Source organism: Cheilinus undulatus, linkage group 3 (assembly GCF_018320785.1).
Source record: "Cheilinus undulatus linkage group 3, ASM1832078v1, whole genome shotgun sequence".
Lineage (NCBI taxonomy): Eukaryota > Metazoa > Chordata > Actinopteri > Labriformes > Labridae > Cheilinus > Cheilinus undulatus.
Genome location: NC_054867.1, coordinates 49,637,278 through 49,663,912, shown reverse-complemented (window position 1 = coordinate 49,663,912; position 26,635 = coordinate 49,637,278). Strand labels below are relative to the sequence as shown.

Sequence of the window (26,635 nt, the reverse complement as noted above, 5' to 3'; positions counted from 1 at the left end):
GAGAACGTAAGTGAATATCTCTTGTTCTGTTAAGTTGTATTTTACTACTGTAATGCCGTAGTTCGCTCTGACATGTTCCTTTACTTCGTGTATAGCGTGCTCACAGACAGCCGTCTGGATTCTGCTGATCTGTGGCTGACTTATGCTAGTTCTTAGCTCGTTTATGAACCCTTCTATATTCTTTCACATATAGTGATGCCTTATCTTTAGTTAGTCATCACGTTTGTTGTATATTTAAGCTCCGTTAGTTTTATTTATGTCGGGAAATTGAGCCTCCACTCGCACCAGGATAGGGACCTTTGTCAAATTACTTGACTCTCCCTGTGTGTGCACTTTGTGAAACAGCATACATACAGCTTGGAATTAGTAAATTGATGACACTCCCTTAAAGTTTAGAGACTCTTTTCTGTGTGTTAGAGTCATCCTATTGTTTATTTGTTGTTTAATAATTTCAAATGTGAGAAATAGAATGCAGTATTTGTCATTCATTCAAACTTAAGATTTAATCTGCTTTGTTGTTTCTTTCTGTATTCTTTATTTGTAGAAACCACACACATCCTAACGTCATAGAACAAATATCAATGTACACCATCCTCTGGCTTCATCTGAGTGAATAAGCAATAAATGAGTGGCATCTCAAAGAGAGACAGTGTGACTGGAGTAGTTTCTTCATCTTCCTGTTCTAACCGGACAACCTGTGGCGTCTGCAGATATATTAACCAAATATTCCGAGTCATTCATCACTGAGGTCACAAGAGTGGTATTCAGCAACCATCACCTCCCTCACACTCATGTTTTATGACATTTATGATCTTTGCTGTTGAAAAAAGTAAGATTTCTTTTCAGCTACTTAATCAAAGTTTGTTACAGCAGCATCTAGTGGATTTAAGAGAAATTGCAGCTCTTGAAACAAGGAGATAATGCTTGGTTGATTAAAGCAGAGAGAAAGGTTTGTTGGCATATTTTAATCTGGTTTGAACATGTCATGATTTTTACAAAATAAACAGCAACATCAGAATTCTTATGAAAGTCATTGTCTGATTTATTTTTATATTAAAGCACCTTCAAATACAGTGGTCAACATTATATTAATCTATAGGATTCACAAAAATACCATAAATGAATACTTACATTCAAATTTACCCTGATAGAAAATATTAGGCAACCTTTTGGTATAAATAAAGTTTTTATATTACAGCAATGACAAAAACATGAAGGATGATTAATGGAAATGTTGTTAAAATGCTGTAAATACAGCAGTCAGTTATATACAGAGTGTATATGTGCATGTTCAGACAGCATTGGATGTGTTGTTGTTGTTATTGATCTCCATCCTGCCGATCAGTTCAGTCACCAGCTGCTGAACGGTCTGAGAGCGCAGCCGGCCGACCTCCAGGACGCCCTCGTGGTTCACACTCTCTGTGTCCTCGTAGCTCTTCACCACCTGCAATCAATCAATCAATCAATCAATCAATCAATCAATCATACTGAGTCCTTGTAACCTGGCCACACCTTTGACCATTCACTTAACCTTCAGATGCTCTAATAGAAATTGTAACATTCGGGGTGTTCAAGACCAAAAATGGAAGCATACAAAAATGAAAATAAAATATTATATAATAATGTTTTTTTACAACCTCTTTGGAATTATTCTTTTAATGAAGGTCAGACTCGATCACAAAAATCAAATATTGATTAATTTTTCAGGAATTGAACTCATGACATCATGAGGGGAAAATCTGAGAACGTCTTGTTTCAGCACACATTTTCTGACATTTTTGTTTATTCATAATCCATTAACACCCTGGTGCAGGGATTGGTGACTTTACCTTGTTAGTGATCAGAGAAAGACCAAAGACTCTCAGACCACAGTGAGTTGCTACGACGACCTCAGGAGCCGTGCTCATACCTGTAAACACACCTGAAGTCAGTGAAACTGATCACAACAGAAACGCAGAAAGACAGACAGCAGGGATATTTAAAGCTTGGTTTAAAAACATTGTTGGTTATTATTTTTGTTAATTTTCTCTCTAATGACATCATCTTCAGAGGTAACAGGAAGATTTCTCGTTTGAGTGTCTCTTACCGACGGCGTCCACCCCCAGTCGATGCAACAGTCGGGCCTCAGCGATGGATTCAAAGTTTGGCCCGCCCACCATGGCGTACACGCCCTCTTGCATCACGCTGGCCACGCCCAGTTCTTTAGCTATCTCCATTGCTTGGCAGCGCAGGCCTTTGTCATAGCAACCAGACATGGCGGGGAAACGAGGGCCGAACCTAAAAAACAAACAAAGAAGAAGAATCATTATATTACAGATCTGAAAAATACATCCAAACATTAACCTGACACACCAGATGGATCTGTTTTACACATCCATCTGCCAAAGGGCAGATCCTTTGAAAAAAAATTCAGAGGGTGATTGGATGAACGTTCTGTCACATCTTTATGGGCAAATCAGAGCAACAAAACATGTGACGTCATAGCCCCAAACCAACAAGTAAACTCCATAGAGAACTGCATAACGTGAACCATGTTGACTGTAGACATGTTAGTACAGGACTTTTGTTGTTTTTGAAAAGAAAACAACTCAGTGCTGTTCTTTGTTCTTCTTTTAATGAAGAAATGGTGTCAAGTTCTGATAAAACTGGCACTTTAGCAGCATTCATGCTAAGCTCCTCCGCCATAATTACACCGGCTTCTTGTTGCTGCTTACTTATGTCACGACTCTGCCAACCCCGAAACTACTGCCCCATGTTGCTGATTGGTCCTGTCACTTTCTAGCCGGGCCCAAACGGTTCAGATGGAAGCTTTGCAAGATGGATTCGTCAGTGAGAAACACAGAAATGAGCGAATCCATCTGCTTTGCAGGGTTATCCAAACATACGACTCAGTGTGCAAAGAACCTTTATTCTCATTTAGCTTCCAAAAATTCAAAGTCATCCAATCTTTGATGTCTCTGAGACAGTCTATAAGTGGGCCCAAAGGGTTAGAAGCTCTGATTTTCAGCAGACAAAGCTACACATCATCAGCATAAAAATACCATATGTTTTCAAAGTGGACTCCAGGTTGTACATGCATAAAGAGAATAAGACTGGACTAAGTATGGAGCCCCAGAGGACTGAGAAGGGCTGAGGAGCAGGTGATACCACCAAGACATGGTGCTTTCTGGTCTTGCTCCCAGCGTGAAATTGCTTTTAAATGCTTTTACAGAGGTAAGATATGGAAGTGGGCAACCTGAGCAGTACTGGTTTCTATTTGTCATCTTTTTTCGTTCTTTTTATGGAAAGCCCCCCCGCAGAATCTGCTCCTGAAATAAAGAAAGATGGTTAACACAACTTGAAGCCATATTTCTTTTGTAATTTGCAGAAATTTTGGAGAAAGGAGCAGATTCCATGTGCAAGATCCTTTTCACTTAGCACATCATGATTGTCATGCAAGGTAAAATTTCAACATCTAAGTTCTAAACACAGTTTGCAAAAAAGCAGATAAAAGGCCAGACATTGCTGCAGGCTGGTGAACTTTTATCAAACAAAGCTTGAAGAGTTTAAAGTGTGTATTACTTGTCATCGTTGGGTCCACTTAGTGGGTTCAGACCGACCAGTCCAGGGAAGTTGACGTGGTCTTTAATGATCATGATGTCACCAGGTTTGAGACCGTCAGCCAATGAGCCTGCAGCATTCGTCACGATCAGAGTCTCCACCCCCAACAGCTTGAAGACTCGGACTGGAAACGTCGTCTAATGAAGAGAAAGGCAGATGAGTCTGTTAACATTAGTGCTATGGAGAGTGTGTTTTTGGGCCCTGGACATTTGGACATGAGTCTCATGGCGAGTATATCTGCACATGTGGGTCCTCTTTGCCCTGGTAGCTGCCTTAAAGGAAAGTGTGTCCTGTTGTGTGTCCGTGCTACAATAAAGTGTGCTAGTTCAGGATTATTGTGAAGGAGCCAACGGGAGGATGCTCGGTTTGAGAGGTATTCTTAGAGTTCACACAAGAAAATGTCTGAGTCACAGCGTGTGAGCGTGGTACATGGAGGAACAATGGCAGCATTGTTCAGTCTGCTAAAAGGCTGCATGTGACAAATGCATGACCTGATCCGGGTTCAGTGCTGACACAGACATGCATGTAGCTCAAACAAGTCATGTTACAGGTTCGGTCTCGTGCTGCTAATTACAAACAGTCATACGTGTTTGGGTTGTGTGACTGAGCCGCTTAAATCAGCTGTATGTAATGTTTCCCATGGGGGGAAGAAACATAGCTGTGTTATTGAAAAGGAAACACAGGGACAGTAAAAGGTAAATATTTAAAGATGCAGAAAACTTTTGACTTATCCACTGACATTAAGGAGCAGTGGTGGACTAATTTATCATCACTGTGGCTGCAGGGAAACTTTGCATAAGCTTAACCAAAGTATGTTGAAAAAATAAATCACAAAGCATGCAATGAAAAGAAAGCAATACACTAATTATGGACCTTACTTGTGTCAACTCAACTCAAACTTTATTTATAAAGCACGTTCACGTTTACTTGTGTGGTGCTAAATGCATTACTGCTAACACTTCTACTCTAATGTCTTTCTACGGGTGAGTCCCTTTAAAAAGAGGCAAAAATTAAGACATCCATCCATTCATAAGATATTTCATGGAATATCTCTTGGCCTATTTCAACAGCTTCCTTGTTTTCTGCTCTTACATAACCTCCTAAACATGGCATATTATCAATTTTACACTTTTTTTCTCTTTTTTCAGAGCCAAGGTAGCTGCTTCCTCAGTTTCTAGTCTTTTTGTGGCTGCTGTATGTTTTCTTTTACCACAGACACGAACTGTAATTGCACTTCTGCAAAAAGGAAGCTGTTAAAGCAACAGTTCCTTGAGGACAAAATACAAAACAGGCATGTTAATCTGCATGTCCTGGTGACTGTACCTTTAGCAGTGAGTGTCCTTCATACATGTGGAAGCGGCCCTGCATGCATACGCATGTCTTCCCCTTTAGGTCTCCAAAAACGAGGCGGCCTGCATGACCCTGGACTGCAACACAAAAGAGTGAAGGTGAAGGGGATTTTACAGATTAATTTGCAGAAAAAAATGCAGTTTATATTTGAATCTACATGAAACACACACCAGAAACTAGAGAGCTTGGTTAGAAGGTGGAGTCTTTCTTTCTGTCAGGGGGCCGAGACTGTTGCTTCTTCTTTCCTCTAGTGCTTGGCTGGGTTAAAATATGACCTTTGTTTGCTCTTTCTATCCTTGATTTCTATTTAGTCTTTAAATTTGTTGCTATACTTATGATTTGTGGTCTGATAACAAGCTGGATGGCCTCTCTCCTCTTTACTCTACAGGACACAGCGTCTGTGGTTTCCAAAAGAATTTCAAATTTTGACATTTTGCCTCAGTCCATTTTAAATGAGCTTCAGCCCAGAGAAGACAGGAGCGTTTCTAGGTCTTATGCACATATGACCTCTTCTTTGCATGATACTGCTTTAACCTGAATAAGTGGATGTCACAGCCGACTGTACTGAAAGTCACTGATTTATTTAAATGTTGCTGAGACCATGCAGTGATTTCCAGTACAGAATCAGACCCATTTTTAATACAGTGAAGCCACAAGCATTCAATATTGACCTTCAGCCTTGTCCCTTGCATAGAGATATTTCTCCATATTCTCTGATCGAAGTGTGCTCTGGGAATCTGTCAAACCATAAGTTATTATCAAAACTACACAACCACCTAAGTTAATATAACGTGTTTAAAATATTATATCTATTATCTATTTTGTATAGATATACAGTAGCTATAGTGTGCATTGACATTTTGACCTGAACTCAGGTGTGCCTCGGACAAATAAAGGTTGGAATCCACTGATCTAAACAACACTTAAAGCTCCTTTTGTTTCCACACATCAAGTTGAAGTCCATGAGTGTCACCATTCCTGGAAATATAACCAAACATGGCTCAATTAAGCAGAAAACTCCTAGTTTTTAAAAGTGGACCAAAGAAAAAGGGAAAGTACCAAAAAAATGCAGCACTAGAGGCTGGCTGCAGAAGCACCACCAGGCACATACACAACCACTGTCAAAATAACTATTTTTACAGTAGAAACTAGAAAAGCACTCGGAGAGCATAGACCTCCGCCATTAGCCCTATCTCCCAATAGTGAAGAATCCTTCAAAAAATTCCTGGATCTGTCCCTATGTGCCCCCCACCATGGCATTCGCCGATTACTCCCTTCCTGGAGGGATGGAAACATGGTGAGGCAAAGGCAAGGTGGACTGTCATGGTGGAAGCATTGCCTGCTGGTGCCAACAGATGCACTGACAGTCTCACCCATGGTCTCACCAGACGACTGGAAGAAATGGCAGAGGGTGAATATTCCTCTAGTCCTCCCAGCGTTGTGAGTATTCTCACTACAATTTGCTGTCTTCTTCTCTGTTACGCTCCGACTCGTCTCCTCGACCGGGCGTGCGTCTTTCAAACTCTATAAACTCCAAAACTTTGAACAGAAACACACCCAAAATGCTGCTGGGATTGAAGTTACTCATGTCCGCCATCTCCTGGGGGAGGTAAAAAACACGTTTACAGCCTGGTTTAAAGTGATTTTGGTCCTAATAATTTTAGTCTTTTAGGACACACACTGACAGGGGTTGAATTAAAAAAAAAAACTCATTCATTTTAATTTTAAGTAAGATATGACTTATTCACAAATCAGGGTTTGTCTCATTTGACTGCACTACTAGCCAGCATGTTGCAGCTGTTTGTCGTAAGCATTAAGACCTGTCTCAGCTCCATCACTTTTTCTGTTTCTAGATTGACAGAAAGTTGAGACACAAAATTCAGTATGGCGGCTGCCAGAGACGTCCTCTGTATTCAGACATAATCTAATTCTCTCCACAGAAAACCAAAAACCTTAAGTTTTCAGAAAACATGACTCATTTTTTTGACTGCCGTACGAAGAGCGGTATTAATGCGGTCTCTTTAATTGATCTCTTTATTGACAGGGCAAACACAATCCCATTCGAAGGTGCTATCAGTTTTAAAGCAGATGTTATGGTGATTTTTGTCCAACAGATAATTAAAATTCAACATAATGTGAATAAATGAACAACCAGCCACTGTAGGCACTGAATCCAATGTATCTATCGTATCAATCTAATCTATCCAAACTTTTCAGCCCTCAAAATAACAGTAAACAGCTCCAGAGACTGGGGACCCGTACTGTTGTGATGTTAAAGCATAAAATATTGCACAGTAGCGAACACTGACTGGGCCTTTTACAATAAAAAACATAATGCAAAAGATGACAACAGCCTTAAAACACAATACTTTATGTAGTAATCCACTGTAATAAAGGCTAAATCATGAGTATTTCATTTAAACGTTTCTTTGAGTTTTGAAAAGCATCTAATCCCCCTCCTCAGTGTTTCGGCCCCCCTCCCTCCACTGTGGGGACCACAGAATAAACGTCTCTGCAGTCTACCTGTGCTCTGTGGGAAACCCGGTATGTCTGAATAGGCAAAGATGTCCTGGCACTTTAGTGAATCAGCGAGCATGCCCAGTCCAGACCCACAGATGATTGCCACCTGAGGGCGGTGCTTCGTCTGAGACTTTAGCCAATCAGCTGTCTTCTGGTAGTCGTCATGGCTGCAGGAGAAAAAGAAGAAGACAAGTAGAAGGAGGAATATTTTTTCTTTTTTAAGGCAAAGTTCCTTCAGAGAGGTGAAGAAAAATGGACGGGTTTTTACATTTTTCCAAAACCTGTGTTTGATTATGATTTTAATTGAGTCACATCAACCTGCTGCAGGGTTTGCTTCTCTTCAGGAACATCATATTCTTCTTATTCATGACTAAATATCCTGTTTGTAATTTTTGGACTAGTTCTGCCTATACCCAAACCTGCTTTAGTGCAAAAGTTTCTTAAAATGCCTTTAAGGGTGTCAGTTGCCTCAGAAGCCACCACCTCCTGAATGAGAAACTGCAGCACAAATTTCCAAAAATTTCCTATTACTTAAATTAATTGGATAAAAAACAATTCTGTTGTCTCTAGTAAAGGACACAAATAAGCCAAGATCCCAGTTAAATGTAGTTATTATCCCAACAACACTGAGTTTAGTCAAATGTATGGATGTATGTTTATTTTTCCTATGCTCAGATATGTGACCCACTGAAAACAGCTCAGCAGCCCACTTTTGGGTCCCGGGTTGAAAAGCTGCCAGCTACTTTTGGGTAACTAATTTATACAAAGATTAAATAAGAAAGGTGAGTTTGGGCTTAAGCTCTTAAACTTCTTTTGACAATCTAATCCTGTGTAGCACTGAAAGAGACTTATAAAAAAGTTAAGATAGTCAGAAAGTTAGTGAAGACTGACAGGATGTTTCTTCATCTAGAGGTTTTGAGTTTCAGATTGAATCAAGCTGCTTCATTTCAGAGGTTCAGTGATGGCGAGTCATTGTTACGCCTCCATGATGGGGATCTCAGGTTACCTTTCTTACAGATGTAATATCTCAATAACACTTTGAGGGGTTTAATTTCAACTTTGCAGCAGTGTACACAGATGCAAGAATGAAATCATCAGATTTTGGAGGTCAAAGGTCACTGTGACATTGAATATTATGCACACAACATTTCAAGAATGCATGTGCACAAATTTACACTTGAACTTGAGAGAAAACTGATTAGATTTTGGAGGTCTTACAAACTGTGTGGTTTCTTGTATCATATTCTAGACTCTTAGGAAATAAACCATCCTTATCCATAGAAGCACATACATGAAATCTAAGTATTGTTTGCACATTTTATTTCTTACTTTTGTTAAACGAATTTCTGTCTCTCTCTTGTTGAGCTGTTGTAAGAACCAAATTTCCCCCGATAGGGGATCAATAATATATTATCTTATCTTTTAGCACCAGTGTCATGTTTATTCTTTTGTCATTTCTTCCTGCATTCCCATTGGTTGGTTAGTCGACGTAGCTGCAGTCACAAGATGGTGACCTTAAATTTCTGATGTTGTCAGAATTTTATCCCAGCAGTGTTATCTTAGTCAACTAAAACTATGACTAAAAATGTTTGCCAACAGCCTTTTTATCCATGTAAAAAACTAGACTGACTAACAAAAATAGATTTGTGATGACTAAAACTGACTAAAACTAATTGAAAATTTGTGATATTTCTCCGCTGTCGGTAAATCTGTCAAAATGCAATGCATCTGCTACTCTGCCTCTCAGCTGTAGAAGCAGGGACCCCAGGTTTGGCAGGGTGCAGAGAACACACTACCATGACTTGGAACCAGATTAAGGCCAGAAAACTAGAAATGCACTCGGAGAGCACAGACCTCCACCATTAGCCCTATCTCCCAATAGAGAAGAATCCTTTAAAAAATTCCACCGCGGCATTCGCCGATAATTCTCTCCCCAGTGGAGTGGAAACACAGTGAGGTAAAGCATTGGCTTCACGAAGGGTGGTCTGTCATGGTGGAAGCATTGCCTGCTGATGCCAACAGATGCACTGACAGTCTCACTCATGGTTTCACTGGACAACTGGAAGTCATGGCAGAGGGTGAATATTCCTCTATTCCTCCTAGCATTGTGAGTATTCTCACTACAATTTGCTGTCTTTCTCTCTGTTACGCTCCGACTCATCTCCTCGACAGGGCGTGCGTCTTTCAAACTCTATAAACTCCAAAACTTTGAACAGAAACACACCCAAAATGTTGCTGGGATTGAAGTTACTCATGTCCGCCATCTCCTGGTGAAAAGTGGTAACAGCGCAGACCTCCGCTATAAGCCCTATCTCCCAATAGTACAGAATCCTTCAAAAATTCCTGAGACCAGACAGTGATCTGGATCAGTCCTTAGATCTAATCAGCTTTTCCTTATGCCATATCTGACATTTCCTGAAAATTTCCTGAAAATCCGTCCAAACATTCTTGAGTTATGTTGCTAACAAACAAACTAACCCACCCGATCCCATAACCTCCTTGGTGGAGGTAATAAATGCTTGGACTAGAAGTAAAGACTAAAATGGGAGGACTTTTTATGGACTAAAACTAGACTAAAATGTTTTTGAGTTTTCATTGACTAAAACTAGACTAAAACTAAAAAGGGTAGAAATGACAAAAATGGAACACTCCAGGTGTTTGCAAAGCAAAATGTGGCTTTGTTTTCATGCTATCAAGAGACAAAAAAAGCAGGTAGAATCACGCTGGTGTGATCATGGACCCCTAAGGGTTAAGAATACACGAGGGTTAATCCTGGGAACTCAGCAAAAAGATGAAAAACTAGCCAGACTCTGCTCAAAGTCACAAAAAAAAAAAAAAAAAGAGATCACCTATGAACATTTCATGTCTCAATAATCAGTACAAAGCCTAAAGAAGGTCATAGATATTGTCAAATTCAGAGCTAGAACTGTTTTAAATTCTCCATAAATTTCTGTTAAAGTCTTGAATAACTTCATCACTTTATCTCCTCCTGGTTGCTTAACCTTCCATCTCTAACCATCTCTAACCCAAACTGGGAGAGAAATTCCCCTCCCAGTAGCAAACTGAAGCTGTGGAATACACAATTTCTTAAAACCTTTAAAAGTTCTGCACAATATCAATTCTTTAGACACAATTTCCCTAAAATTTCAGGTTAATTTGACAGAAGAAAACTAAAGTAACAGCTTTGTGCCTTATTATTCTTTTCAGAGCCCTATGGTCGGTGTTTTTTGTACCTTATTTATGCAACAGAAGGAACTGTTAGGTTTTTAGCAGTCAATTAAATACAACAATCTAAAACTACAAAAACTGGGACTATTATGTAACGTTTTCCAAAGTTTTAGGATTCTGAGTTGTAAAAAACCTGACATAACAGGATAATTACAACCAAAGATGGTGAATTACCAGACATTTCTCTTAAATTAGACTTTCTTTTTGTAAATTATTTACCTATCTGACCTATTGTGAATATTATATGTAGAAAAAAAATTTTTGGACAAGCTATTTCAATTTCAACGCACTGATGATGGTGCATCAGCCAAAATAGGAAGAAAATACTACTGTCTAAGAGAGAACAATCTGACTCTTAGTGATGAAATCCACAGCACAGTTAAAAAATACAGTGATGTTTAAAAAGAATATGAATGCATATTAATAGAGGGGTTTTCTTACCTGATCTGTTCCTTGCTGTGCATGATGGGTAGATGATTTATGACCGACAACGATCAGGATGCTGCTGAATATGAAGCTCACTGTTGTAGGACAGAGGGACAGTCAGAGTGAGTCCAGCTGATGGCGACAGGGCTACATATTTACTGGTCACATGCTCCTGATTGGTCAACAACTCATCCATTCAGCGGCAGCAGCAGCCAATGAGACGACAGTGTTTTAAGGTGTGTGTGTGTGTGTTGGGATTCCTTAGTGAACCAGAATCTAGGACTTTTTTTAAAAAGTAGTAATTGGGGTCTGGTTTTGCGTCACGCCCCGCTGACAGTAACGTGATTTTACTTCAGTGTTCGCTCTGATCCTGAGGCTGAACACACACACAAAACACACAAAGACACAGAAACACACACACAAAACACACACAGACACAGAAACACACACACAGTCAGCTGTGAATGGGTCCTGACCTCCAGCGACACTCACATGATCAGGTCTCGGCCTGAATGGGGGAAAAATTGTAAATATTTACAACCGTACAGTATAGAGACTGTATGTGATTCATAACTGTTACTTACATTATCAATAAAGCACAGTGAATTCTTTTATTTTTGTGTATGACTTGGAAACAGGATATTTTGGATGTAAGCAGATAAATCAATGTCATCTCTCTGTGCATCATGCCATCTATTAAAAAACAGAACTACCATCCTGCAGGTATATGTCTCTGCAAAGACACGCTCGTTAACATGATTGGTGAAGCTAAATTGCCCGTAGGTGTGACTGTGAAACCTGGCTTGCCTCTACATGTCAGCGCTGTAATTGACTGGCCAGTCCAGGCTGTACCCTGCAAGGTTATAATAATTGTTATAATTGGATTTTCATTAATTTTCATTTAGTTTTACCTTTTGTTTTAAATTTAAGTTTAGTTTAAATTCATTTCCACTGCAGGTTTGCAAGTTTAGTATAGTTTTATTTTACAAAAATGCTTTGTCTCAGTTTAGTTTTTATTAGGTTAAGTTGTTTTTGGCAATGAGGGTGAAACCCTAAAAGGCTCTTCTCTTTTCATTTTATTTTTTCAATTCTGATGTTTGTGTACAACCATAGACTGTCGAAAGAATCAGACAAAGCCTGTGTGACGTCAGACGACAATTGGTGGACTCAAACAGCTTTTGAAGCCAATCTGTGGCGGCCTCCTTCTTGAAATCTCTTTCTCAACCAAACTTTGGATCAACCTACTGCAGACCAGAGCCCGCCCACTGAGCTCGACTTCCTGTCAGCTGAGCTAGTGCTAAAGCTGACCTTATGGAGGTAGTGTCTGCTCGTAGAGCTACCTATCAGTGCGCAGTAAGGTTTTTCCTAAATATTATCTAAATGGTACAAAAAAATTCACCCCCCGTACAGTGAGAGGACGTGAAGACATTAGCTAATGAGACAAGTTTGGTTCTTTAAACCAGGCTGTAAACCAGTTTATTTCTAGGGTAAAAAAACCAAAACTTTTTTAACAGGTAAAGTGTATGGGACCTCTGGTGTTACTGCAGCCAGCCTCAATTGGACCAGAGGTGCCGCTTGTATACAACTCATGATCTGAAATTACCATTGTGTGAAGTCTTCTTCAGTCAAATCAGGCGGTTTTACCCTCTTCAGGCTCTGGCCTACATTTCAGTCAGTCTGCTGCTGTCAAAGACAAAAACCAAGAAGATTTTGTCTAATTTTATTTCCTGTTAGTTTCCTGTTGTTAGTTTTCTAAGCACAGCATTGAGTTTAAGTAAGTTTGTGTTTTCTCAGCAAAGCTTAGTTTTTATTTAGTTTCAGCTTAATAAAGTAATTTGTTTATTTAGCTGAATTAATTTGTCCAATAGCAGCAGGGATAATAACCCAGATAGGATAAATGTTATAGATAACAGATGGATGATGTACAACTACCTGATGTCTGGGATGTAAACTACAAACATGGTAACACCCAGTGAAATTACTGTGATGTTAATTCTGTGACTAGAACTGATGTATTTCTCATCAGTAATCAATAATAACCCAACCAGACTGATGAATAGTGATCAGAAAACATCGTCTGCACTTTGTTTGTCTGACATTTTCCAGCAAGCATGGATGTAACAGTCGTGTATAATGATTAAGCAAGTGACCATGTTTACTGGCGGCTTTCAGCCAACTACATTTGAATATGTTGTCATGACAGAAACTTTAGTAAACTGAGTGTCCTCTCAACTACCTTGGGTGTGTCATTGTAATGCCAAAATACAACCTACTCACAGATCTCATTTTAATGATGAAATGAATAAATAATATAAAATAAAGTCCCCTGTTCAGTGCCTTTCAAGTGGGCAAAATTTGACCCTCTAGGATGCCCTGTAGGTGGGTTAAATTTGTGCTGTCTTTGGTGTCATCTAAGCAGGAAAAATTGTTGATGTGCCCTCTAGGGTGACCTGTTTTGGCAAAACATAACAAAGTGCTGTCTAAACTAGGAAAATTTCACAAAGTGGAGCAGTACAACAAAAGATGTGATTGACCAAGAAGAAGAGACAATTTTTCAAAATAAAAGCTCATTATAGGCATATTTGCCACACATTTCCCCCAAAGGCACAGCTTTATGATGAATTGAAAATGGCTACACGATCCACTTTTAGGTCCCAACCCACCAGCTAAGAGCCAAGCCTCCAGGTTGCCCTCCAAGTGGGCAATATTTAAGTAAGTGCCCTGTTAGTGGGCAAATTTTACAATGTTTACAATTTTTTGGTGTCCTTTCAGCAGGAAAAAATGATAAAGTGCCCTCTGGAGTGCCCTCAGAATGGGCCAGTTTTCTAAAAGTGCCCTCCAAGTGGGCGAAATTTGACCATTTGCCACCCACAGTGCTGTAGTTGGCAAAACATAGTAAATCTTCCCCCTAGGCAGTGTTAATTCTAGCCGAGTTTCCATCGGGTGGTCCGGTTTGATTGAGTACGGTTTGTTATGGTTCAGTATGCTAAACCACAAAATAGTTAGCGTTTCCACAGACACCACCATCGCTTGGTGGGTGGACTGTCGAGGCTGTGTGTGTGTGATGTCACATCAAGGCGAGTCTGAATGAGTGACAGAAATCGGTAGGAAATAATCATTAAGCAGCTTTATTCCAGGTAGAAAGTGCTTTTTTAAAAATAACTACATCTTAATTATGTTAACCACAGCCAGTACAGCCTGGGTGCATTGATCTCGTATTTAAAATATGCTGCAGCCCAAAGTTTAACGAGTACGTTCAACAACCACAGAGCGATGTTTTCACAGGTTACCTATGGTGAGAAGCAGATGAATAACTATCTACAATACAGAGAAACAAATGATCTAAAGCTACGTATTCACAAAACTTCAGCATTAATTTACTTTCCCATCCATTGTGAATAAACCAGGCTGATGTGCCTTCAGACTCTGCATCGTGTTCTTAAAGTCAGGTCCAGACAAATGTCAGTAAACTCGATTTGTGGCCAGATATCAATATCCATGGACTAGAAACAATGTGGATCTCTGTCGCATCCAAATATCTTAATCTAAGTGGATATTACTTTGTTGTCTCAGGTTTTCATATTAAACAGACTCAGGAGACGTGTAAGCAGCCATCATGAGTATGCATACCAGTAGTTAACAGGAGTCTTAGATGTAATATCAGACTAGAATCATTTTTTTGATGATGAAGGTCGACTCACTGTAAACTCTGAGCTGGGTTCAGCCAATCAGAGCTGAGATGTTGCCGTTTAACAAGCAGCAGATCGTCGGTCACTTCAGTTTTAATTGAAACGGCACATCGAGTCCCATGACCGCCTGCACACCCCACATGCTCCTCTCTAACTTCAGTTCTGATCCGCTGCTGCTAATGAGGCTCATGAGGGTCTGATGGGCCAAGGCCAGGGACGGCCTGGACCCAGAGACGACCTGGAACCACAGCGGGGAAACCAACGGGGAGGTGGGAGTTTAGTTAGACTGAGAGATCTGAAAACCTGAGCATCAGTAGACCATGAGACAGTCTTTATTGATTATTAAAGTAGGACTATTTCTGCTGTAGGAAGACCACATAGCTAACACGAGCACATGAAACCATCTAAATCTAAGGAAATATTCAGAAAGGAGAATGTAAAGCTGAATAAAACAGCTGAAAGATCAGATTAAGGAGAAGATTCACGTGACAGATGTTGCTCTATTGTCTGACTTTAAAGAGATTAGATTTGGTTTGTTTTCTCCTAGTGTGACATGTATCAAGTGTGTGTTTGGGTGTGTGTGTGTGTTTTAACAGATGCCATGAGGAAGCTAGTTAGCAGGTTAATGAGCAGAGCACAGCTGGTGGTTAAACACACACAGACAGAGACTCTCTGACTGATGTCACGTTACTCCGGGGGAAAATGCAGCTAACAAAATTACTCTATAAATATATTTGTTATATAATTTTAACGCAGTAAAGTTTTAAAGTTCTGCCATGTTTGAATCACGACTCTAAAGACTGCATTAATGGCCCGTCAGTCCACAACTAGTAACTTCTTCAAATATGAATACGTCAGTGATAAACTGATTTATTGGAATGAAAATTGGTGGAAATGTTCCTCATACTGAGAAGATACATCCTGATGATTTTAGAGATCATATGACCAACATGAGGTTCATTTGTGGTTTAAATGAAATTGTCCAGATATCAGTTGGGAAAACTAACTTCCCCTTCTAAATAAATCAAAGTTTTATTCATCTATTTACTTAAGAGGCCAACAAGGATGCCGTGCATGGACAGAAATGTTTCTATGCAGGTCTCACCACAGCCCTGACCTTGTCAGAAATCTGACTCAAAGAGGTGAGAGGCGGGTCAGACACAGCCAGCAGTGATGAGTGAGGAGACAGACCCAGATCTGCTTAATGGCAATTTTATTTTTAAAAGGCTGGGGAATCAAAGTTAAAATAAAACCAAAGCCATGTGAACATGTTGCAATGATGAACTGTCACAACACTGAAGCATAACGTCTGATGTACCACCTTCTGGCAAAGCACATCTTTGCTAATGTAAGCAAAGACACTAAAATCAACTCAAGATCAAGCCATGGTCGTCTACACCGGCGTAGTCCAGCAGACCTGGATTTGCCCACAAAACATCAACATCTAAGCTAACTTATGCGATCGCTAATGGGTCACCACAGACTGCAGACCATCACCATCGTTGACAATAAGGGGCTTCAATCCAGATTGCCTCAGGTGACCCATGCTACAGAACACCTGCAAGGAGAACTATTGTCACAAGGATCCATGAACTATGTGGCAGTGAAAAGACAACAAAAGTAGAGTAGCTGGCGCGAGCTACATTTATCACACCGACAAGCACTGGACATCAGTCAACCATCACTGCCTCCGGTGACAGCACACCTGATCATTCATAGGCAGTCTGAAAGCCTTTATTTGTTAACATGTACACCAAAATGGAAATCAAGACATGACACAGCAGAGGCGTAGCCAACACACACCCAGTCTGAAACAGCAATGTTAGCACCAGGAATAGCTGGGCTCTTCCCCTCTTAACATATTTAATCAAACAAAACAACACATTTGGTCAAATACTAAAATACTTTGTAAACGAAACTGTAACAAGCCTGTTGTCCATATAATGAATTCTTCTCAATCATAGAGCTATATTTTATCCCTTGAGTTACAACATTGAGCTGTAGACAGCTTCCTGCAGCTGTTTCATCCTTCATGACTTAATTTATTTCCAATCTGATATAAAATATTCTTTCACAATAATGGCACCGGCATGATTTATGTATGTTAAAGGCCTCTTTGGGGACAGTAGAGTAGTGGTGGGTTATTCTCTGCTACAGTCAGAGTTCATTTCAAGTTAAAAGTTTGCTACATCAGAAATCTTGTTACTCTCTACACAAATCTCCTCATCTCTAAATGAAATCAACATGGCTACTGATGATTCTCCAGACTCTAACAGATAAATCTGAATCATTTGACTCAAAGATTTTCCGTCACATGTTGGATCTGCTGAAATATTTTCCAGTTTGGGTTACCTTCGCAGCGTTTTGTTCTGGGTTCAGCTGCCTGTCTGTGTTTAATGTCCAGCTGAACGCTCAGCATTACCGCGTTCCTTCACTGCAGTTAAAATGTGAAAAATGTGACTGCGTCCATTCAAACCACATTCAGATATTTGACATTCCCCGACATATGGGACTGGAAGCAGTCTGTCCAACCCCATATTTTACTCCTGCCGTGTCAGCTCGATAAGGTCACATTATATCAAAACGTTTATACCTATGTCACACTGAAGCTTGTAAGGTGTAGGAAGTACAAACCCCAGTTTCAAAAAAGTTAGGACGTTGTGTAAAATGTGAATAAAATAGAATACAGTGGTGAGCAAATCTTTTTCATTTGAATTAAGCAAAAAGAAAACACATTTAATGTTCAAACTGATACAAACACCTAAAACACATTCTTGATTTATGCCTGCAACATGTACCAAAAAAGTTGGGACAGGATCATGCTTACCTCTGTGGTATTGAAAGTGGAATTCTATCTCATTCTTGCTTGATATTCATCTTAAGTTGCTTAACAGTATGGGGCCTCCATTGTTGTATTTCGTGCTTCAAAATGCACCATACATTTTCAATGGGAGTCAGGTCTGGACTGTATTTAGGCCAGTCTAGTCCCTACTTTCTTTTACTGTGAAGCCATGGTGTCGTAACTCATGAAGAATGTGTCTTGGCATTATCTCGCTGAAATAAGCAGGGACGTCCCTAATATGACATTGTCTTGATGGAAGTATATGTGGCACCAAAACCAGTGTGTACCTCTTGTCATTGCAGATGTGCAGTGACCCATCCCATGGGCACGAACATACCAACACCATCACAGATGCTTTTGAGCTTAGTGTTGATAACAATCAGGATGGTCCTTTTCCTCTTTAGCCCAGAGGATTTGACCGCCATTATTTCTGGGGACGATTTAAAATGTTGACTCTTCAGACCAACGCACACTTTTCTACTTTAAGTCAGTCCAGCTCAGATGAGCTCAGGACCAGAAAAGTAACCCGTACTTCTGGATGTTGTTGATAACATGACCGTGGCTTTGCATGGTAGAGTCTTGACTTACATTTGTAGATGCAGTGGTGCACTGTGCTGACAACGCAAAATGCAATACAGGCATCAAATTCAAAATATGTTTATGCATCCATGGAAAAATAAGGATTATTTGTTTGAACATTAAATATCTTGTCTGCGCTTTTTCAGTCAAATACATGTTGAAAAATATTTGCAAACCTCTTCCCTTTTCTTCTTTTAGAATTTTTTTTCGGGCTCTTGCCTTTATTAGGATAGTACAGCTGAAGAGAGACAGGAAATATGGGGGGAGAGAGAGGGGTGAAGACAGCGCTTGGAGCAGGAATCGACCCCATGACCAGTGCATCGAGGACTACGCCCGCTCTACCCACTGAGCTACACTGGCACCTATAGTCTTCTTTTTTATTTACAGCCACTTTTTTTGGTATTGGAGTTTGTAGTTTGTAATAAATGTGAGTTTAGTTTAAGTCTCTAAATGTCAGAGAAGACTCCTTAAAATATCACTTAAACTGTTTTAAATTTCAGATTAAAAGCCCAAAAACATAATTCAGGATGTCTCATTACATTTAAATGAAAATAGAAGCCTGCTCAGGTTTTCTCTTAAAGGATGGCAAACCCTAAAGATGCATCAGACAGTAACAGTAAAATATCTCAACTGCTATCAGTGTTTTTTTTCTGTTGTTTTATGCAGGATTGTTGACAGGTGACCAGTCCAGGTGTACCCTCCTTTCACCTAGTGACAGCTGGGATTAGATATGGCACTTTCAAAATCATCTAAACTCCTTTATTCCTCATTCTGATGCTCAGTTTGAGCTGCAGCAGATCATTTTGACTGTGTCTAAATGTCCAGATGCACTGGTTACTGCCGTTTGATTGGCTGATTAAATATCTGCGTTGATGTGCATTTTAACAAGTATCGAGTAAAGTGACTGGCGAGTGTACGGGCTGTGTAGACTTTTGACAAAATACTTGCAAAATTAATAAAATTTACTTTTAGCGTTTTCAATGATCTACACAAATCAAAAACGTGATGAGAAAACGATAATTTTTAAATTAAAAAGCTGCTGGTTATTAAATGGAGCTCTGAGAGTTTCATGAAAGTGAAATCCCCTGTCTTTATTCCTTACCTTTCTTTGGTTAAGTAGGGTAAAGGTTTGTGATTCTCTTATTACAAAGCGAGTGTGTAAAATCCTGAACACGTCAGTAAATATTTCAGATTCTCAGTTGGTCGTCTCAGATTATTGCCTCGTTGTTTCTGCTCAGCATACCGATGAAGGATGCTTTAATTCTGTTTCTGACTCCTTTTGTTTATCTGTGTCAGTGTGACGCCAGAATGACAACGCATGAAGTAACAGCACAAAAAAAGGTTGTCATTAAGAGAGGGACTCATCGGGTCTCAGGCTTTAAATTCAGCTTTACACAATAAAAATAGCTGCTCATCCTGACTTTGAAGGATAAAACTGTATCACATTAGACTCAAATCTTTAACTCTTCAGAATAAGAGACATTATCCACTTGTATTTTTATTCATGCTGCCCCGTGTACACAGACAACAGTTCTTCATATGGTGGCTGCAGACGCCTCAATGCTTGTCTCTCTTCAATGGCCACATCAATAAAAGGGGAAAAATAACCAAAATTGATTTATTGGCCGCGAATTGTGTTGAAGACATGACTGCTCATGAAACGTGGACTTTTAGGTTTGATTTTAAGTTTGTTCATTAGTGTTTTAAAGCACTATTTGGGACTTGGTTTCCCCCATGAATAGTTTATTTGTTGGCTATTTGTCAAAAAACGACAACAACAAAAAAAAAAAAAAGAAAAACATGAAAACGAAACAAACTAAATTTAGTAACTTCAGTCAAGCATAATCAAAAGGCCAACGGTGCAACCTTGGGGATGTAGTGTATGCAGGCAAAAGAAGTCCAGAGATCTGCTTTTTAACATGTTTATGCTTTAAGTGGAAGGCAAGCAAGCAAAAGAACAAAGAGAATCATGGCTCGCCCAGGTGCATGCTGGTTCTCTCTACCTACAAACCTACATCACCTCAGGAGCCTACAGCATTACCCAGTCAACCAGATAAATTAAATTACTAGTCATGGAAATCTAAATTTACTAACAAATAATTAGCAAAAGAAAACATGATCAAAAATATATTCTAAATTAAGAAAACACCCAAAAAATAACCAAACAAAAGTTGCTAAACAATACAATACAGGCATGGTTTAGTTTTACTGCAAACTTAAGTATGGCTACCAGTGAAGAGATCAGCAAGGATGCAGCTATAGCCGTAGTTTTATCAGAACTGGGAATTTATTTTAAGAAAAGAAAAGCAAAGAATTACACTGAAAGCTTTCCTTGGGGGAAAACAGGTTTGTGGCCTTTTTCCATCTGCCTTAAGCAAGATTTTAACACTAACTGGCTCCACTGATAGTGAACCTCAATAGAAACTGTGTGCATAGTCATCTTTTTTTTTTTTTTTTTTTTTGAGCTGGCAGCGCTCAGGACCCGAATTCCAAAGCGCTTCTCGCCTGAGCTTATTGTTGCTTCATCACAAAAAAATGAATCTTATGTTCTTTGTTAGAATCTGTTATGTTGTCATATTTCAGTATTTCAAGGAATTATCACCCAGAAGACATGCAGATGACGTAAAGGAATCCTGTCGTGACACAGGCAGCAGCTACAGACCTGAAAAATACCCTCCAAAAAAAGACAAAGACAGACGAGTCAGATCGGTTCCTCTTATGCAACTTTCAGAAGTCGCGCCTCTTCTTGATTTTGATTGGTGGGAGAAGTGACATTGACGAGTTTAGAGCTGTTTCAAAAGTTGAACAGTTTTCAACTGAGAGCACTTTAAGCTTGACAACGAAAACAGCTGATGCTGAGGGTGTATTTTCTACCCAAGGTGCTGAGAGCTCAGAACACTGGACTATGCTAGCGGCCATCTATTTTTAAAGCCTGGAGTTACCTTTGATCCTGAGTAAAAAAATGATTTACCCTTAAATGACTTTGTTTACATTTTAAGAGTCCTGAACATTTACTACACACTAAATATAAAGCCTGTATATGTTCTTTATATCTGAAAATATACATTTCTGTTAATATTGTGCAGCCAAGCTGTTCCCTCTCTACCAAACAAACACCCTCATATCAAACAAGTTTACAATGAGAACTATTTACAATATTAATCGATATTTTTTGCTCCTAATGATCTCGAAAAGAAATTCAAGTTTCAGCTGTTCCATTAAAGCTGGATCAGACGACATGAATGAAGCCACTGTCAAACATTAGGCCCAGTTTTGAAGGTCAGAAAAGACGAACGCTCTTGTAGTGTGAGAGTCGATGATGTGTCCACGATGCCCAACGACACACAAATCAACAAGACTGGCATGCCAGAATTTTTCTTGCAACTTATGTCTAGTTTGACCCCTGATGTGAGGTGAAAGACACGGGTCCTGATGCCTACTGATAGGAGAAAATGTATCCCATATCCTTGCATCATCCATCATTATTTTTTTCTAAACAGGTCGTGCAACTCTCAGTCAAATCGGGCGTCGTTTCTCAAGCTATGTACAGGGGGCTACCGCGGCCGACCACGGCCCGACTACGCCCTTACGATCAGCTCCCGACTGGTCGTGAGGATTTCTGGCATGTTTGATATTTTGGTTGTACGACTCCAGACACTTCACAGTCAGAGCAGAAATGCGAGCAGAATGAACAACTTTGGGGGATTGTGCTCCTTTGTAAACGGTCAGACACTGTCCTAAGTTACCATGACAACAGCTGAAATCCCTTTCTGATGCACCCCGCTATGATAAAGTAAATAAAAAAGCAGGAAATACTCTAATCCGCTGACCTGCTGCAGAGGTGCTCCCTGTCTAACACAGGGCGCGTTTAACCTTCCTTTAAACGCGGTGATATGCCCATGTATTATGTGGATATCAGCCACTGAATAAGGTAGATAAAGGACAAAATTTGTCCTGAAAGCCACGCAGCAAGGGGCTGAATTGATGAGATGCCCCCTCTCTCAAACTTAGCACAGTGCTGTGAAGTACAAGCTTGTGCAAAAAATTGTATGAAGGTCTCTGTCAGGAGTAGACAGACCCAGTGTTTCTGTTTGGATAGTAACTCTTTAATGTCAATGCTCTGACTGATCTGAATGCTGCTGAATTTTATGACTGGTTCTGTGGTTGTGGGGCAATACATGGTGTGGTATTTATCTGACCCTGTCTACAATCATCAATAAAATATAAGTTTTATCCCTGTTCTCAGATGGTTTTCAGGGAAGAAAGGGGTCTGGCTAATGCCTGAGTGTTTCTTTTTTTGTCAGTGTGAGGACATTTGGACAAGGCTGAGAGCCGCTGAGGGCATCTTGGTAATTGTAATAAAATACCTGGCGAGTGTGTGGAGTTTGTCTCCCTCTGTTGGCAGGAAGCATCTCTCCTCTCCGCCTCCTTCACTGCTTTGACTCCCTCTGATGACAGAAACAAACAGGAAGTGAGTGAACATAACTGACTGAGCTGTAGATCAGAGAGCAGGTGAGTATGAATCACCTGTTCTCCACTTCACAGTTCAGTTTTTAAAATAATAAACCAGCTTTTACTCTTTTTTCTGTCTGTGTGATCTGACTGAAGTCCTTCACGTCTGCAGCGTTTGACTGTCATTCATCAACAAAGAGAGAGTGTGTGTGTGGCGGGTTATTGGCTATTGTATGTGTGTTGCATCATGCCGACACACACTCTGTACGGATCAAACACACACTCTGAAAATACAGCACGCACACTCAGGATGCAGCAGATGGGAGATAAGTGGACGGGTTTCATCACATAAAAACAGTGTGAGAAAAGTTAATTAATGGTTGTTCATTAATAATTCAGAGCACAAACATCCTCTGACACTCAACCTTCGACTAATGCAGCTGAAACATTTTTATACCACTGGTGATAGCAGCGATCAGCGCTGTGATTTAAATGTTAAAACTCATCACAAATGACAAACTGTAAAATGTTGCCTTTTCATGACCTTCATTTGTTATTTTCAGCAAAGAAACACCAGGATTTAAAAGAAAATGAGCTCATAATTTTATGTTAATTATACGTAACTCATGCGTAACTGTCTAATGCTGTTTATTAAGAACACAGGAGACTTCATATATTTATGGAAATCAGCAAAAAAGAGAAATATAAATGTAAAGTAAGTTTTATTTATTTATTTTATTGAACCTTTATTTAACCAGATAAAAACCCATTGAGACTGAAATCTTTCACAAGTGCTGTGAATGGATAAAAAATAAAATAGGTTTACTTAACTTCAGATTGTCTGATAAGCACATATGTACTGTTAAGCTAAGAATTGCAATAAAGGTTGATTTAATAATAATAGTGATGAAACTATCATGAATCATGTGCCTATGAATTGAACTGAAACTATTTTAAAGCTTAACTTTTGAAGATACAAAATGTAGACTTTTCGCACTGAAATATCTGTTAATTTAAAAATGACCAATCATAACAAATTTTTTTAGGTCGAGGTTGTAGTTTTTCAAATTATTCCTCAAATTTTTAAAGAGACAAATTCTCAATTTTTGTACTCCAGGGAGTTAGGACCAGCATTGCCTTGTTCTCAATATTATTTCTTTTTTTTTTTTTTTTTAAATTGAGGACCCTGAATGCACATGTGCTCTACAGCTCTCAACTTGAAACACTTTCTGTGTCACACGAAACCTCTTTGTCGCTTGAAACCTTCTAACTGGACACTGATAGACAGCATTTGGGAAAGGGCAGAGCCTTTGAAAAAAAAAACTCACGGAGGGTGACTGGATGAAGGTTCTGTCTGTCACATCTTTACAGGCCAATCAGAGCAACAAAACCCGTGACGTCATAGCCGCTACCGAGGAATAAACTCCATATGGAACAGCATGACGCAAACCATGGGGACTGTAGACATGTGGCTGCAGGAACACCGGAAGTCCCATCTGCACACCTTTTACACAGCCAGTTTTTACTCTAGAAATAAACTGGTTTACAGCCTGGTTCAAAAAACCAAACGTGTCTCATTAGCTAATGTCTTCATGTGCTCTCACTGTACAGGGGTTGAATTTTTTTACTACAATGGTTTTGATTATATTTAGAAAAACCTCACTGCGGACTGATTGGTGTGTCTCATTTGATTGACAGATAGCTCAACAGGCAGACGCTATGTTTCTGTCAACCAGAATGCTAGCTAGCTAGCTGACAGGAAGTCACGCTTAGTGGGCGGGCCTTTAGGTTGATCCAAAGTTCGGTTGAGACCGCTATTTCAATACGCAAGCCACCGCGGCTTGGCTTCAAGAGCTGTGTGAGTCCACCTATTGTAAGCAGACGGCTGACGTCACACAGGGTTTGTCCAATTCTTTCTACTGTCTTTGGGCGTACGAAACCTTCTCTGTCATTCAAAACGATCTGTTAAACGAAACCTTCACTGTGTCACTTGAAACTTTCTGTCGTACGTAACCTTCTCTAGTGTTTAAAACTTTCTGTCGTACAAAATCTTTTCTGTGTCATTCGAAACATTCTGTCATACGACTCCTCCGTTGTTTAAAACTTTCTGTTGTACTAAACCTTCTGTTTGTCAAAATGTACCAACCAATAGTGCACAGGATTGACTAATCAGGATTCCCCTGTCCAATGTCTCTGTTCTGATCTCCAAAAGTTCTGATTGTTAAAAAAAAAAAAAAAAAGAATAATTATGTAATTTATGTCTTAACCCAGGCATTACTCAGGATATTCCAGTTCTGTAACAACTTTTTTGGCTGTTGTGAAAGCACTAAATCACATTCTCCCAACCAATTGGTCAGTTGTTCAAACCCATTTACTGAATTGACCCCTCCTGTTAACCTGTTAGGTTGTTAGGCATGATTTAAACACACTGTTGCTGTAAACACAACCAGTCAAAACTGAAAGAACTTGTTTCTAATGATGTGGAAAAGCCAATAAAGAAGGCAAACATTCACTGAAAGCTGATGGGACAGAAAGATGGAAACAACCTGAGAGTCTGAGGAGGAAGAGGACAAAGAGGAAGAGAGGGTAGACAAGACCAAGAAGAGAAATTTCAGAGGAAACTCAAATATCTAAGGGGTACTTCTTTGAAGGACAATGAGGGAAATTGGATGAAAAACATAGTTATGCAGTAAGTAAACTATGTCTGAGGCGTGGATAATCTTTAAATAAAAAGTAAAATACAAAAAACAAAGACTCTCACATGGTCATTGGCTTTTGCAATTCCAGTTGCTTCACACCATTTCAAAAGTCAGACATTCATCATGTTTATTCTGATAACAAATCAACCTGATGAAAGTCTGAGTAAGGCAACTCAGTGAAGCAATGAAGTGAAGTCATGGAGCAATTCTTGGTATTATGCCCGAGAAGTTGGCTGGAATATTGTGTTGACTACTCTCATGTGCACCTGTCCAGGTGTGCTGAGTTTTTGTTATCTAAATATTTCTTTTGAAAAATTTAACCTCATTTTTAGTATTTGTTTCATCCATTGTCACAAACTTCACTTACTTGCATTCATACTTACCACAGTCTCAAAAATTAAAGTTTTTTTTTTTTTTTTTCCTGGTGAAATCACTGACTCAGGTATTTTCTGCTTTGTGGTGTTGGCAGCTAAGTAATGTTTTACTTTTGATTTTACCTCTGCTGTGTTTAAAATGTAAAACAGTTTGATTCTGTGCACAGTTCAGACACGGGGATAATTACATACAGGTGAGACTAGGACAATCAAGCACAGGTGAGCAACAACTGCACAACCACACTGGAGGGAAGACACCAAAAGTTTCTACTAGACATCAGACACAAGGGACAATGATTAAAAAAAAAGAGTATTAAACAGGAAACTCAACAATAATTAACAATGAAACGCACAAGAGCACAGGAAAGGAAGAATTACAAAACACCACTTAAAAGGGGTCATTTGGGTCATTGCTCAAAATAAGTTGTGTCCAATAAAAGTTTATGAATCTTACATGTTCTGTTCATAAAGATAATCTTCTTAAATTAATAAGCGTCATATTTGGTTACACTTTGATAAAGGTGCTAACAAGTCATCCTGTTGCCATAGTTATGTAAAATAAATCCACCACTGATCCTTAATGTATGGAAGCAATTTTTTTCCAAATAAAAAGAAAAAATGTGAAAGTATGGCAATTCTTGAAAAAAATAAAATCGTACATCATCATTGTGAGATATTAAGTTGAAAGTTGAGTTAAATTGAGATAAAAAATTATGAGATAGAAAGTTATTATTATGACTTTTTATCGACTTTCTATCAGCTTTGTATGTCATAATTATGGTTTGGGATTTTTTTTTAATTGCATAACTTCCACTTCTTTCTTTATAAAGTTGTGGAAATGGGCCTTAGGTCAGAAGTCATCTACACACCGCAATA

The 26,635-nt window shown here is 39.3% G+C and overlaps 1 protein-coding gene across 2 annotated transcripts; it reads right to left on the bottom strand.

The window, feature by feature from the left end:
• Nucleotides 1-997: 997 nt before the first annotated feature.
• Nucleotides 998-25,903, bottom strand: pnp4a (purine nucleoside phosphorylase 4a). Of its 2 annotated transcripts, XM_041783231.1 has the most exons (9): nt 25,769-25,903; nt 22,602-22,682; nt 11,140-11,219; nt 7,474-7,637; nt 4,924-5,027; nt 3,562-3,737; nt 2,087-2,277; nt 1,830-1,909; nt 999-1,444 (listed from the first exon to the last, which is right to left on the bottom strand). In XM_041783231.1, exons 3-9 carry the CDS (start codon nt 11,160-11,162, stop codon nt 1,292-1,294), a joined length of 891 nt encoding a protein of 296 aa, XP_041639165.1. In that variant the 5' UTR covers nt 11,163-11,219; nt 22,602-22,682; nt 25,769-25,903; the 3' UTR covers nt 999-1,291. The 2 variants fall into 2 exon arrangements, with proteins under 2 accessions (XP_041639166.1, XP_041639165.1); XM_041783232.1 differs by lacking the exons at nt 22,602-22,682; nt 25,769-25,903 and adding an exon at nt 12,728-12,810 and having other exon boundaries at nt 998-1,444.
• Between the last annotated feature and the right edge of the window lie 732 nt (nt 25,904-26,635).